This window comes from Mauremys reevesii, linkage group 2 (assembly GCF_016161935.1).
Source record: "Mauremys reevesii isolate NIE-2019 linkage group 2, ASM1616193v1, whole genome shotgun sequence".
NCBI lineage: Eukaryota > Metazoa > Chordata > Testudines > Geoemydidae > Mauremys > Mauremys reevesii.
The window spans coordinates 19,046,758-19,062,261 of record NC_052624.1 but is presented as its reverse complement, the minus strand read 5'-3'; the positions used below and the strand labels follow the sequence as shown (position 1 = coordinate 19,062,261).

The 15,504-nt window shown below is 40.6% G+C and overlaps 1 protein-coding gene across 5 annotated transcripts in view; it reads right to left on the bottom strand.

Annotated features, from left to right (window-relative positions):
• The window catches only part of RBM33 (RNA binding motif protein 33), a 158,077-nt gene that overhangs the window by 108,781 nt on the left and 33,792 nt on the right, over positions 1-15,504 (bottom strand). For all 5 annotated transcript variants that reach the window (XM_039523249.1, XM_039523248.1, XM_039523251.1 and 2 more), the window contains exons 6-7: positions 15,151-15,273; positions 4,887-5,058 (exon numbers count right to left, since the gene is read on the bottom strand). In XM_039523249.1, the coding sequence (XP_039379183.1) occupies positions 4,887-5,058; positions 15,151-15,273 (295 nt within the window). The remainder of the gene's footprint in view (positions 1-4,886; positions 5,059-15,150; positions 15,274-15,504) is intronic.

Genomic DNA, 15,504 nt, shown 5'->3' with positions numbered 1-15,504 from the left:
TATGTTTCAAGGTTCAAATTTCAGTTGTGTTGGTCTCCAAAAATGTGATTAAGTTGAGGAAAAGGAGAGGTGTCTAAACTGTAGAGGAAGCTATTCTGTCCACTCAATGAACTAAAAAACCATAACAGCTGACAAATGTATTTTAGGTCACATAAACACAGACGACTTGCTCAATTTTTCAGCCAACAAATACAGTTCCATAAAATTATGGATGTAAAATAACAGGGTTATATAATGGCTACTGTTCTGCAATAAACTACAACAGGCACTGCTACACGTGTACTATGAAGACAGTGATTATTTGGATATGATTTTGTTTACTTCATTGCAGTTTAGAAACATTTAACAAATTTTTGATTGTGGGACTGAGGAAGTACGTTATGAGGTCAGAAGAGATATTCAGTGTTTTAATTCTCTCTTTCCTAAAAGAACAAATAAATCAACTTGAGGGTCCAACTTTATGCCCCAGCCCTGCAAATGTGCATCTGCGTGGTATCCCCTTGCAGTCAGTAAAGGCCTGTTTTCACATACAGTGCTGCAGCTTGCCACTGTAGCGCTTTAGTGAAGATGCTACTACACAGATGGGAGAGATTCTGCTGTCGGCATAGTTAAGCCATCTCCCCGAGAGGCGGTAGCTATGTCAGCAGGAGAAGCTCTCTCATTAACACAGTGCTATCTACAGGGGGTTAAGGTCAGTAGAATTATGTTGCTCAGAGGTATGTACTATTCAGACCCTGGAGCGACATAGTTATACTGACAGAAGTCTGTAGTGTTAGCCTGGCCTAAGACGCCACACAATGGAGGAGTACACTGTTTGTACATTTATGTGGTGGTTCAGAGCCTTAAACACTCAAAAGTCAGATAATGCAAAAGTTAAGGTTCTCACAGTATCCTTCATTCATCCTCTGTACGTACACAGAATATTTTGGAACAATGCCGATAAACATACTGTTAATTACCAGGGAATAATTCTATTTAATATACACATGCACAACATGAACAGTTTTCAACAGGAGTGCCATGGATGTATCAGAGGGAGAAACTGGGTGCTATGTATGCGTTGGTGATGGGACAAGGTTAAATTATGTGACATTTTGCGTATTTCCTGATTTGAGCACTCAGACTTGTAACCTTATTACATTACACGTTTCTGCATGAGTGTGTGTGAAAGAGCAACAAATTTAATGAAACACAGATTTCAGACCAAAAACTCAGTATATTCAAAGTTAGATGTTATACCAAGCATAAACAGACTACATTGTGCATACTATTGCTGGCATCAGTACAGCATCACTAATAGTTCCAACTGCTTTGTGTATGGCTTTCCATAAGGCGTGGAAGCCATACTGTTTGTTTTTTTAAATCAGGCCTAGAGGGAAGAGTTCCTGGGAAGAGCAGGAGAGCAAAGCAGAGCTGCTTTGAAGTATGCTGTTGGTTTTTGATTGTACCAGGCCAAATAAGATAATTATCTCCCGCTCTTTCCTTAAAGATAAGTAAGTCTATTGTATACATCCATCCATAATGTAAGCGCTGTACAGCCAGTCAATAATTCTACATGATAATAATGAGTACATGAAAAGCTTTATTTAAAGGATGAATTCAGTACTCAGAAATGTATTTTATATCTTTTCCTTAACATGTCTCCCTAAAATCTTTTCAAAACCACCTATTACATTTTCTTTGTTAAAAAAACAAACCAAAAAACCCCAAACATTTAGGAAAAGTTTCAACACCGTTCATGAGAGAATAATTTCTACATTTTATATATTTATTTTCCAGGCACACACATTCTAATCTTGACTACACAGTTCTCTCTCTCATACACATACACAGTTAATGTAGTGAATCAGCAATTATTTTTCTAGTGGCTCTAAGTGTCAAGATTAATTTCACTACCCCTGGTAATAAAATGGTTTCAAATGACATCTTTAATCAGCAAGTAAGAATGCTTCCCTCCAATAGAGACAAGCTGTCACAAAAGGTCACCAAAATGTGACAGGATGGAAATTACGTTTGTAACTTCAACTGAAATGTTAATTTCTCTTTAAGTGTTTTCTCAACTATGTCCAGATTTTAAAGTAAAGAGATGTAGCTATGCAACAAAGTTTCATTTTTAAATCAGTAATATCTATTAACAGTAATCCCAAGAGCAGGGCTGATATTTATATGCAAATGACAAATTTTGCATTGCTGTTAGTTTAACGGCTAAACAGTATCAGTTACTGTATGTCCTTTCATTAACAAACACAAAAATTAAACCAATCACATTTACAGAAACTATTATAACAAAAGCAACTGGCAAAAAAAACCAAAAAAAATAGAACTAACCATTGCCATTTATTTTAGTTCATATTTGGATAGTCATTTTACCTTGCTTTGCTTGTATCTGAGCGACATATCAAGTAACCCAAAAACTTGATAAAAACTCTAATATAAAAGCGCTGTTTCCCTTTAAGCTTTTTCCTTAAGCATTCACAGTTGTTACAAAACCACCTGGATACACTTAAATCTGTTTACAGCTGCCATTTACCTTAATACTAGGCAGCTATAAACCAATTCTATGCAAGGGTTTACATCAGTTTAACAAATTTCATTAAAAAAGTCACTTTAGTTAAGCCAGTGACACACTGTGTGCAGATAAGGCATACACATCTTAGGGTACTTAGTGCATTTGGTATCACACCTCATCTCTAGACCCTTTATGCATTATTATTGGAGTGCCTTGGTGTGAAGCTCCTTTGGAGAGCTCCTCCCATCCTAGTCAGGATGTATTCATCATTCTACAACAACATGGATTGGAAGTCTTTTCCTAATTAAAGATTTTTGCCTGAAATACCAAACAAGCATGGCTAATGAGTTAATTCATTGCCCAGATTCAATAAGAGAGTCTTCCCCTGACTTGAAACCACCGAAATCTCAAGGTCCACGGAGGTTTGACATGGATCACATGCCATGAATTTTGTTGTGCCAATCAGGCCAACATCTGTAGCACGGTCCCTGCTGACAGGATTTGTCAAGGTGAATAAATTTCTGGAATAAAAACTCCTTCCTTCCTTCGTTCAATAGCATGAACTCAATGACTTTTTGCCAAGAAGAATCAAATTTCTTGCAGCATTATTCCTCTTACTGTTGAACTGTAGAGGAATCTCAAGGAGGACAATTTGGAGGAGTCTCTCTGAAGCAAGATCTGTTGCCTTGCTGGATCTTAGGTAACTAGTGTTTATTTGAAGGTAAAAAGGCTCTTAAATCTCCCTCCATAAAAAAGGCTCTCTGAAGAAAGTACTGGCAGTCTAGCTATTTGTTATGTGACCCTTCAAAAAACCTGGAGGTTTAGGACACATTGGCTTTCTTTGGAAGGAAAGCAGAAGCAGCCTGATTATTGAATTCAGACCTAGCCATCTAGGCTAATCTCCAGGCTGAGGCCGCCGTTCCCCTTCCACCTTCTTTGCCTGAAGAGGGACCAGAGAAAGCAAAGTGGATTGTGCCCTTTGCTCTTGGGAATATAGCCTCTGCAGTCTTCCAAAAAATATTCCACTCATCCTACAGAAAGTCTTTATGAAGATCTGAAGAGTGCAGCCATACATATCTGCAAGCATCAGTGTCAGCACCATCTGCTCTCAATGCCTTATAGACCAATGGTATCTGATAAGCTACCTCCATTCACTCTCAAGTTATCTGCTTCATATCTTGACTCTCTTCAGGAAGCCATCCAAACCTTTTTCCACAGTTTGAATTTATACTTAGTTTCTGCAGAACTGTGAGCACTGCGCAATGGCAAACACTTGTTCAAAAGGTGTTCCAGCATCTGTATAATCATCATGGGCAGCCATATTTTGAATCTCGGCAGTCTTGATTCTAGATCATTGTGTCTTAGCATTTAACCCCAGTAATACCAAGCACTTCTGACATCAGATGCTGGTATTGATTGTGGCATCAATATATACTAAAAGTGCTGCCATTATCTGAAATCCAACATGAGCAGCAGCTTCAGTGATCCCCAATGGAACAAGGGATTTTTTTATATCACAGTATCAAATATTTCAGCATCCAGAGCATAAAAAGATTTGGTGAAATGAACCCCTCTCCAAGATACCTCATTGTGACTTTATTTGGACAGATGGACTAAAACTGGGCAAACAAGGGGAAGCCGAAAATCAATTTATCACTTTTTCACTGAAATTGCACATAACATCACAACAGTTTATTAGCTAATTGATGAAAAAGTCTTATTAGGATTAAGCACATAATGGCTTTCCCACTTCAATGCTGAAACATGTGCCAAATATACATTCACTGCAGCTGGATATATGCTGTGTGCCAACATACTACAGCAAGTTGCTTTCAACTAGTGTGATGTTTACTAGAACTGTGAGCCTTACACCACGCATGAAAATCTGTGGGGGTCATTTAAAAGGTGGAAATATTAAAACAGTAGTGGAATTTTCCCAGTGTATAGGCAACTGCTGTTTAAAGGCATAGGTGCTGGAACTACGGGTGCTGCAGCACTCCCTGATTTGAAGGGGTTTGCATTACATACAGGATTTTCAGTTTGGTTCGATGGCTCACAGCATTCCCACTACAAAAATTGTTCCAGCACCCCTGTTTAAAGGACAGCCAGGTTTAAGGAATCTGAAATGCTTCAATGAATATACATTGCATTGGCTTTTGAAAAAGCATATACCTTTTCTGATATTCTAAAGGAGGAGGAGAACTAAAGCTACTAGGAAAAGAAGCAGCGAACAGCTTGCATATAGACAAGCAGAGTCTATGGCAGACTACATTCTTTTACCTTAAGAATAACAGAGTTAATAGGGCTTTAAGTAATCCAATCTTTTCCTTTCTTTTATTATAGTCATTTATTATAGTCCATTGCCACAGAATCTTACCCAATGTTTCTGGAATGTTTCTCCTCTCTCTCGTTATGTCTGAGAGCCTAATGATGGTTCCTTCTTTTCGTTCAGTTTTGAAACGTAGTCGTCCAGATTGTTCATCCTCCTCCTCCTCTTCATCAGATTCTTCTTTTGTTTCCTCCTGAAGTTCCAGAGTTTCAATAGCTGCCTGCATCACAAGAGAAAAAGATGAGTACAAACTAACGCTGGCTGAGATAGATTTTCAACATGCTAAAAATATCACCATTTTTGAAAGAATCTTTGTCAAGATAGGAAACACACACACACACACACACACACACACACACAAAATGTCTTGTATAAGGGCTCCACTGCCTGTACCTTTCTGGTATTATAAAGAATTCTTGGGCACGGTTTGGGAACAGCAGGTGATTCACCATAGTTTATAGCTTTGTTTGGTTACAATATACAGTAGCTACATATCTGAGGTATAACTGATTTCTGTAAAACATTTCTAGCCAAACTCTTGGAACATCTCTTGTATTGTTATTACAATGCTTAAGAGGGTATTTTGAATATTCTACCAGAACCAAATCTGATTAGTCCACAGCTATTAAAAAATAAAACCGCATCAAATATCCTGTAATGACATGTAGAAAAATGACTATTCCATAGTTTCAGGGTTTGGATACCATCAGTATCCAGAAAACATTAGATTATCCAAAAACATTAAAAGAATAAATTAATTATTCTTAGTGTTTATGACTCATGTTATTGACAATTGCTCTGAAAGAGTAAAGGCTAGATAACTTCACAATTTCTAAATTAGATTCCTTTGATTAGGTACAGTTTTGCTTGTCTTGAGAAAATATTCTAGTGGAAATGAAGTTTAAACTGAGCAGTTTCTCATCAAAAGAATGTACTGTTATGCAGTACCCAATTTTAATATACTAAATCTGCATAATGGAATGTTATGCCCTTGTTCACAAGTCACATTTGAGATCTTCTTGGGGGAGCAAACCTTTATTATTCACAGAAAACCATGTCCCAAGTGTCAGTGTCTCTTTCCAGCCTGTCTAACCTCTACCCAGTCCCCCCTCCCCCACCCCGAAAAAGTTTTCCTGTTCTGGGATGGTGGACAGAAAGTTAAGAATGTTACATTCAGCTTAAATTTGATTTATAGTTTGAAATTTAAAATATTATAATATAGCATTATTTGCCATGAAAGATTGGGTTTGGGGTTTCTTTTTACATACTAGCAGTCCGATTCCTGATTTATTGGGGGTCTCACACACAGTTTTTAGTTCTTTTTAGAGCCTACACATGTTTTTTCTGTTTGGTTAACACAGAAAGAACATACTAAAGCAAGACATGATTTTGTCTTCTAAATTAGGGCACTTAAAAGTAGTAATTATTAGAAAGGAGGCAAGGCAGGAACTCATAGGAGCCAGTTAGCTCCACAGGTGACACACATCAAGCCTACTGTCCTCACCGCAACTGAATGCAGCGACTGTCTAGGCAACAGGAAGGTCAGGATGGAGCTCCTTTAAGGCCCTTACTACATCTGGATTACAAGGAAAGAGAAAGTGGGGGGACAGACTTCTCTGAGTGGAGCCAAGGAGGGACCAGGAAGTGGCCTCTGGCCCATCATGTGCACCAGGAGAAGGAGAGTATATTTACATGCCATGCATTCCAGACAAAACTCTTTCCCATCAATCACCAATCAGTACCCTCCTCCTACCCATGGGGTCAGAGTAGGACCACGTTTTATGATCTGCTTTAGACTTTCCCTACTCCCCTTTTTTCTTTTAGGACTGGGAAGGAATTTTTTCCTCACCACTAGACTGGCTGAGGTGGGGTGGGTTTTATGCCTTCCCCAAGCAGGTCAGGGACACGGCGAGATAGATATAGAGACCAGGTCAAGATATCGTAACTATGTAGGTAGCAAGTCTGGTAGGTGTCCAGTGCAAGTACTCATTAGCCCACCTTAATTGTTCTCGTTAGAGTTGGTATGGCAACCTCCATCTTTTCATTCATTTCAGGGGTTCCATTTATAATGTTGGCTGTAGGGTTGTTAACTTATTACTGTGTTCGATTATTTTACACGTAATTGGATAATTTTTTTTTTACAGAAACAGATTACTCTAAAACTACTCATCAATTCCACATTTGAAAAGTAATCTGGGGGTTTTAGATTTGGATTTGAGACCCCTGCCAAACCACTCTTAGGTTCTGGCCTAAGTATTCCAGAGCAGAGAAAGCCCAGCTTAGATCAGCAATCCACACTCTGCAACAGGCAGAGATCTTTGATTATTGCAGCCTTGACTTCAAATTTGCAACTACTTACAAACAACTCTGGGAGCTCTCCAGGAAATAATTGGTGAAGAATTGCAATTTCACCATTGCCAGTACAAATATCCTCCAGTTTTCGATAGATGAATACAAGGAGTCTAATATTCAAGGAAATTCATGTATACACCAAAAAACCTTTTGTCAATCTTATTGTCAAATTCAATATGAGAAATTCTTCCAGTTTAGCTGATATGGATTCATCCACACATAGTGAAGAAATCTTTCAGCTCCTCCAGAAAAGGAATAAAAGCCTTTGTGTGCTCAAGTAACCCATGTTTCTTACTCAATTTTTTTTTTGATCACACCACCACTCTTATTTCCACTGCTAATTAGTCATATTTAGCGCTAGTGGCAGGATGCTGACATCCTTGAGAAACTGGCTTAATGATGCCCAACCTGAGAGGTTTGTTTTTGTGTGTTTTTCCAAAGGAGTCACAGATTATCATAGTTTTTTAAAGTTATGTGCCTTTTGTACCAAGAAAATAAACTCTCATCAATTTGAAGCAGAATTTAGACACATAATAAATACTAATCAACATGACTGGAATAATGAATAAAAAGGTGACTAATGAGTTCTAATCTGGGAAGGAAGGTCACGTTATTCTGAATAATATGGTAAAAGTAGTCAATATTATTACTTCTACAGAAATACAGTAAAATGTAAGAGATTACACTCAAAGTAACTGTCAACCCTATTTGGCAGCTTGATGTCATGACATCTGGATATTGGACTGTGCATACTTTAAGACAGTGATATACAGACTAAGGCTTGCGAGCCACAAATGGATCTTTAATGCATCTCCTCTGGCTGCTTGCAGCGCGGGTTATTAAAACATTGATTTAATTATCAGCCAATCCAAGTTATTAGAGAGAGAAAAACTAAATATTTCCCGTCATACTGTTTAAATACAAAAATATAGTACTATAATAAACGAAACAACGAATTCACAGTACTGTGGCTTTTTTGGGTAACGCTGATGGCTAATTTGGCTCCCGAACCAGAGGTCTGAATATGATTGCTTTAATAGGAAACAAACATTCTCTGAAGCAACATTTGTAGCTTGGCTCAATGGAACTCTAAGCAGAAATGGTTTTTATTAGACTATAAGAGAAGTTTAAAATTACAAGCTAAATTATACCAGCATATCACTCTAGATAAAAGTAGAACTTCAGACTTACAAACACCTTGGAAATGGAGGTTGTTCATAACTCTGAAATGTTCGTAACTCTGAACAAAATATTATGGTTCTTTCAAAAGTTTACAACTGAACATTGACTTAATACAGCTTTGAAACTTTACTATGCAGAAGAAAAATGCTGCTTTTTTTTTTTTTTTTAGTAGTTTACGTTTAACACAGTACTGTACTCCATTTGCTTTTTTGTATGTCTGTGTCTCTGCTGCTGGTTGACTGCATACTTCCGGTTCCAAATGAGGTGCATGGTTGATTGGTCAGTTTGTAACCGAGGTTCTCCTGTACTCCGTAGCTATTGGCTTCAAACTCTCACTCACACACACCCACACCCCACACTATCTTCTCTGTAGCTGTCCTCCATGCTTCCCCACTTCCCTTTTCTCTCATCTTATCTGGCTTACTCTGCTTCCTTCTACTGCTCCTCTCCCTCCTTGCTCTTCATTTAGCTAATTCTTAACAAAACCCCACAGAATTTAAAAAAAAAGAAAAAAAAGGAAATTGCATGAGATTTGCAAGTAATCACTTTGTTCCCTCTGTATGTTACAACCTTTCCTCTACCCGGAGTCAATCTTGTCTATTTAGATTGTAAGCTCTTCGGTGCAGGGACTTATTACTCTGTATTTATACAGTGCCTAACAAAACGGTTCTTGGCTGGACCCTGGCACTACAATACAAATAAACTATAACAATATTTACTCCGTGTAAGCCAGGGGCAAAACGTTTGCCCAGGGAAAGTCCAGGTTTGGGGCGAGGGATTCGCTAACCCATTAAAAATTTGAATGTTCTTTATAATATAGAAGAATTGCATCTATAAAACCTTCACCACAGAGCAGCCTCTCTCACGGTGGCATCTATCCAGTGAAAATTAATGAGGTTCACTATTCATGGACGACTTGTAAAAGCCAGAGTCCTGTGTTATATATTTGATGTCATATTTCAATGATTCCTCATTTGCTTAGAGAAGCAAACATGACCCCACAAGCAAATATAAACAGGATATCCCTAGTCATGTTTAAAATACATTTCCAAAATATGACATCTTATTCCCAATTTAAGTTCCTCCTCCCATTTTAAATTCAGAAAGAATGCTAGGACAAAACAGAAATCCCACTTTAGCAAAAGGAAATATACTTCCCTGTAATTAAAACTCAGTAATGCAGAACTTTTAGAGAGAGACACACACACACAGAAAAACAAAACAACACAACACTCCCTATGAGCACGAACTGTATTAGCTTTTTAAGTCTGAAAAGTAACTGACAAGGGACATGATATTCTGGGTGTACACTAGGGTCTTATGATGAGTGACTCCTCCAAAAGTTCTAACTTTTGAATTCTAGTCAGTTGTTGAATCTCATATCTGTGGCTAGAAACCCAGGAGTGGGATTCTCTAGGGATTACTTCCAGAAACATACAGTTGCAGTTTGTTTTTAGCAGCTATCATCTCCCTTTTATCTTTTACACCAAGTATATAATTGCATCTGCAGTGAAATTCTTGTTTAAAAGAAAATGAATGTTCATACAGTATCTACATACAGAGTTTATGGGTAATACGTATTTCAAGATGAAAGTTAATATATATTCTGATTTTATTCTTACAGGAGAGCATTAGATTTCATTCAAATTGATTTTGTGATAAGGAACTTCATGTAAACTAATTCTATCTTACTGGCAGGGCTATTTTATATTGACCTTGGGGCAGGGACCTTCTTTTTGTTCTGTGTTTGTACAGCACCTAGCACTGTGGGGTCCTAGTCTGTGAGAAGTGCCCTTAGGCACACTATAATAAAAACATTAAAATATAGTGATAATCTAAATGTCTCCAAAAAATAACAAAACTCCAATTCTAAAAGCAAAGAAATCTCTAGTTTTGTAGGGACTAGCCACAAGCACAATGAGAGTGACATTTTGTAGAACACCACAGCTGGGCTATACATCAGGATTCAAAAGTATATCTGTCCCAAATCACAAACTAATTACCATGGACAGAATTATATGCATCCCCAAATGGGGGTGTGGAAAGATTATGCAGAGAAAAATAAATAACTGTAATCCAAAACTTATTCTCCATCAACATGATGGAGATGTCTCCATCAACATGAAGCATTCAGTTGCTTCAGTGAAGCTGAGGGTTCAAGTATCAGACTAACAGAGGTGAAAGCACAATACATCTATTATTCAATCACATACATTAAACCACTAAAAATGTGGAAGGCTTAATATTAATACTCCATGCCATGCTCGAGAGCCAAATTTAACTTCTGCTTTGTCACTAGGATACGGTCATTCCGCTAAACAGCAGAACCTCCAGATGCTATAGGAGCCACACAGATGAGCACAAGCAAGTTCTACCCAGCAGATTACAACCAGGAAGTGTGGCAATGATTGTGAGAGAGGAAAGGCAGGGGAAATGTAGTAGAAATGAATACTCCAGCTTTGTTCAGGAATGGGGAGGATCTCCATTCCCAGGGAGAGGAAGGCTAGTAGTGGGCAGGACAATCAAAACAATGTTTTCTTTACCTAAGAGGTGGATCTCAGTTACCAACACTTTCGATTGCACTGCATTTTCAAGCTGATAATGAAGATCAAATACTGTTGACATTTTTGTCAATAGCAAGAACATAAACAGCTAAGATCACAGCCATATAACACCACACACCATGAATTTATTGATTCTCCTTTGAATAAAGGAACAAAGCTCATTAGCAAATTGCTTTTACTGAAAAACTGCAGGCAGTCCGTCCTCAAATTATAAATCTGAGGCAGTCTGAAGTTTCTCTTTCAAAATATAGGCTACAGAGCAAGTACAGTCAGCTTTAAGGTAGGTCAAAATTTGGGCGTATATAGGCTGACAACATCTGCTTTAAATCAATGACTAAAGAATCTCCAAGGAATTGAGTTGATGGAAAAAGTAGATAATAAAGTATATACAGGGTGCATATATGCAAGCTCACTAATTATGTCTTTTCTAGTTATACAATTTGTCTCATTTTCCCAGTGGGATCGAGCTGGTTAAATCTTTCTGCTGTTCCTGGAAAGGAGTCTAGGATATATTATGCCTAACAGCAAACCAACTCCTCTAAGGTCTCAAACTGTACACTCATGATGACTGATCTGATTTTGCTTAGCCTCTGATTCTTCTTTAGCTGTCCAGAAGAATCTCTGAAAGAATTACTACTGAGATTACTTCTGAAGTAATCTCATTTTACCTCTATGAATTTATAACTTTGCAACACAATGTTGAAGAAGGCTCATATTGCACATAAGATGGAATCTGTTAGTGTCAAAGTATTTGCCCACAACGACACCCTGGTGGTCCCAAAGAGAAAGGTTGCTTCATCAGGGTGAAGAGGACAGTTTCTGTTCTGACCTCCAGAAAATTTAACAATAAGAAGGAAAGCTGCAGAATTCAAGAGTTCAACGTGCTGAAAGGTGTCGATTCAAACTGTAGAACGACTGAAAATTATGTGAGTTTGGAGACTGGCATTTTCGCAGTCCCACTAAGGTCAAATTACTCGGTACATTTTAGCTTTCTGCTCCACAACATTTATTTGCAATACTTGTCAGGGTCTTAATTACATACAATGATCTGTTTTAAGTAATAAATGATGGACTGTGCTTTCATCAGTTAATACACAGACCTTGGCTCTGGATAGTCAAAGTACAGCAGAGTACCAGAAAGAGGGTGTTTATAGGCCAACAAATGCACAAAATGAAGTATTACTAAATGGATCTATAAAACATTACTAAAACTTTAAAATGTTTATTAAATATTAATCTACCAAAGAAGATTATTCCAGCGTAGTTTATTTGATACAACTAGAGACTGAAAAGTTCTAAAATGGAGTGAGTATACAAACAAAAATGCCACTTTTTGAACCTCTTGGGGTTGAACTAGCTGATGGATTTGTACTCTGGAGAGGGAACCAAGGGCTTATCTAACAAATTGCTCCAGAGGCACAACTGCAGCTGTGCCGTTGTGGCACTTCAATACAGCGTAGGTATTCCACCTTCCCATGAAGCAGTAGCTAGGTCGAACAAAGAATTCTTCCGAATTAGCGCAGTCTACACCAGATCAGGTTGGTTTAACTACTTCCCTCAGGGGTGTGGATTTTCCACACTCCGGAGCAACATAGCTGGGTCAACCAAGCATTTTAGCATACACGAGACCCAACATTCAGACATTCCACTTCAATGAGTATTCCAATAGATCCTATAAATTAAACTTTGGGATACAAGTAATAGTGCAGCAGATTCCTGGGGAGGCAGTAGACAACAAATCTCCTTACTACCCCCACCAGCAATCTGTTGCAAGTTAATGCTGAAGAATCAGTAAAACCCCTTCCTACTGTAGCCAGTGAGCAAATACCTGTGAGTTTTTGGCATCAAGCCTCTGTCTAATTCTGTAAGAAGGGAACAAGGGACCTCACCTTCTCTCCTGATGAAAGAATTAAGAGAAAACTGCAAGGAGAAGCTTGTAGAATTTTCAGACCCATGCACAAGATGCTCCCAAATAAGGCACAGGATGGGTCTTTGTCTTTTTGACTTTCAGTGACTCTTAGGCTTTTAAATGCTTACATTTCCTTTGAATATAGGACTTTTTTTGAAAATTTTACCATCTTTACCCCAATATATTCATTTGGGCATGGAGGTATCACATTACGGTTACAGTTACTAGGGATATACACAGTGATGAGCTGCCAAAATACTAACAACCGGTTCCCTCCTCCTCACCCCATGAGGGGTCATGCCCCCACCGGGAGACTCCTGCCCCATCCAACCCCCCCATGTTCCTTGACAGCCTCCACCCCCCTTCCCTGTCCTCTGACTGCCCCTTGCCACCCCATCCAACCCCTTCTCTCATTCCTGATGGCACCTGGGGACCCCTGCACCATCCAACCACCCCTTCTCTCTGTCCCCTGACTGTCCCTGGAATCCCTAACACTAACTGCCCCCCACCGCCCATCCAACCCCTGCTCCTTCCTGACTGCCACCCCGGGACCCTTGCCCCCGTTCAATCCCCCTGTTCCCTGCCCTCTGAGTGCCCTGACACTAATCCACGCCCCCAACTCCCCTGCCCTCTTCCAACACCCCCTCCCTGCTCCCTTACCATGCTACCTGGAGGTGGGGGCCCAGCTGGGCTGGGGCTGGGACCGGAACCACCCGGCCAAGGTCGGGGCCGGGCAGGAGCTGCGCCGTCCGGCTGAGGTCAGGGCCAGACCCGCGGCCGCGCCGCCCGGCCGGACCGGGGCGGACCAGCGGCCGGGCAGGACCGCGCCGCCCGGCGGACCGGGGCGGACCAGCGGCCGGGCTGGAGCCGCGCGCCGCGCCCGGGCTGGAGCCGCGGCCCGGGCTGGAGCCGCGCCGCCTGGCTGGACCCGCGGCCGGGCAGGAACCGCGCCGGGCTGGACCCGCGCGGCCGGGCAGGAACCGCTGCCCGGCTGGACCGCGCGGCCGGGCTGGACCCGTGGCGGGCAGGAACCGCGTCGCCCGGCCGAGGTCGGGGCCGGACCCGGTGGCCGGGCAGGAACCGCGCCACCCGGCCGAGGTTGGGGCCGGACCTGGCGGCCAGGCAGGAACCGCACCGCCCGGCCGGACCCGAGCAGGAGCCGTGCCGCCCGGCCGAGGTCACAGCTGGACCCTGGAGGCAGGAGCTGCGCCACCCGACCCCAGAGTCTCGCCACGACCTCGCCGAGCGGCGCGCCGCCTGGAGCCCTCCTCCCGCTGGCACCCCCACCCCCAGGCCCCAGCTCACCTGGTGGAAGCGCTGCTTCCTTCTCAGCCCTCCCAGGCTTCCCGGCTGATTCGCGGGAAACTGGGGAGGGGGAAGAGAAGCCGGAGGAGCTTCAGCAGAGGAGGCGGAGTGAGGTGAGCTGGGGCTGGGGGAAGGGTAGGGAGCTGCTCGAGCTTTAGTTAAATTTAAAAGCCCTTTTGGAATTAGTTGTCCCTCCAGGAACAACCAGTTCTAAAGGGGGCTTCTAAATTTAACAACCAGTTCCCGCGATCCAGTGCGAACCGGCTGCAGCTCACCACTGGATATAAAGTAGAACCTCAGCATTACAAACGCCTTGGGAATGGAGGTTATTTGTAACTCTGAAAGGTTACAACTGAACATTGACTTAATATTGCTTTGAAACTTTACTATGCATAAGAAAAATGCTGCTTTTAACCATCTTATTTTAAATGAAACAAGCACAGAAAGTTTCCTTACCTAGTCTTTTTTTTTTAACCTTTCCCCCACTTTTTTAGTAGTTTACATCTAACAGTACTGGCTTTTTTTGGTCTCTGCTGCCTGACTGCAAACTTCCGGATCCAAATGAGGTGTGGGGTTGACTACTCGGTTCATAACTCTGATGTTCGTAACTCTGAGGTTCTACTGTATGTATAAAATCACAGATACCATGCAGAATTATCATCATTCTCCCACCTAAAAACTCCAGTTGTGTAAACATTAAAGGAAATATGCCCTTCACACCTATCTGTTGCCTTCAGGTTTTCAGAATTTTTTTTTTTAAATCCAATACTGTCATTAGAAAAAAGTGAACACAGATGCTAGCAAAACAAAGGACAGTAAAACATTTCTGCAACATACCATACATCCTAAAAACAAAGGGAGGATATCAAGAATTGTTGGCATTTAGCCAGCTTGCAGCCAATTGGCATTACTTCTTAGCCAGCAATTTGAACAATTCTAAATTATTATAAATTCTGCAATAAGCAATTGTTACAAGATTTCTGTAAGGTGCACAATATACCTCTTCTGATTCATTTGTAGGTGTTTGGGAATCAGCGACCTCCTCCAATTCCTCTTCAGCTACATATTCTTCCTGTTCTTCCATCCCTTGTTGTTCATTATATGACTGTATATAATCTTCATCCTAAAACAATTATAAAAGGAAGTTACAAGGAAGGGCCACATGTGTAAAAATTCAGAACTATACATGTATAGATTACAGGAACTGAAAACAGGTTTAATCAAAATCCAGGCTATTACTATGATTTTCTACTACACGTGGTAGTTAATCTAGCAGGGTTTTTAGAACAGTTGTAGTGGCTTTAATGCTACTGACAATATTATATTAACAACATTATACAGCAACACACATAAC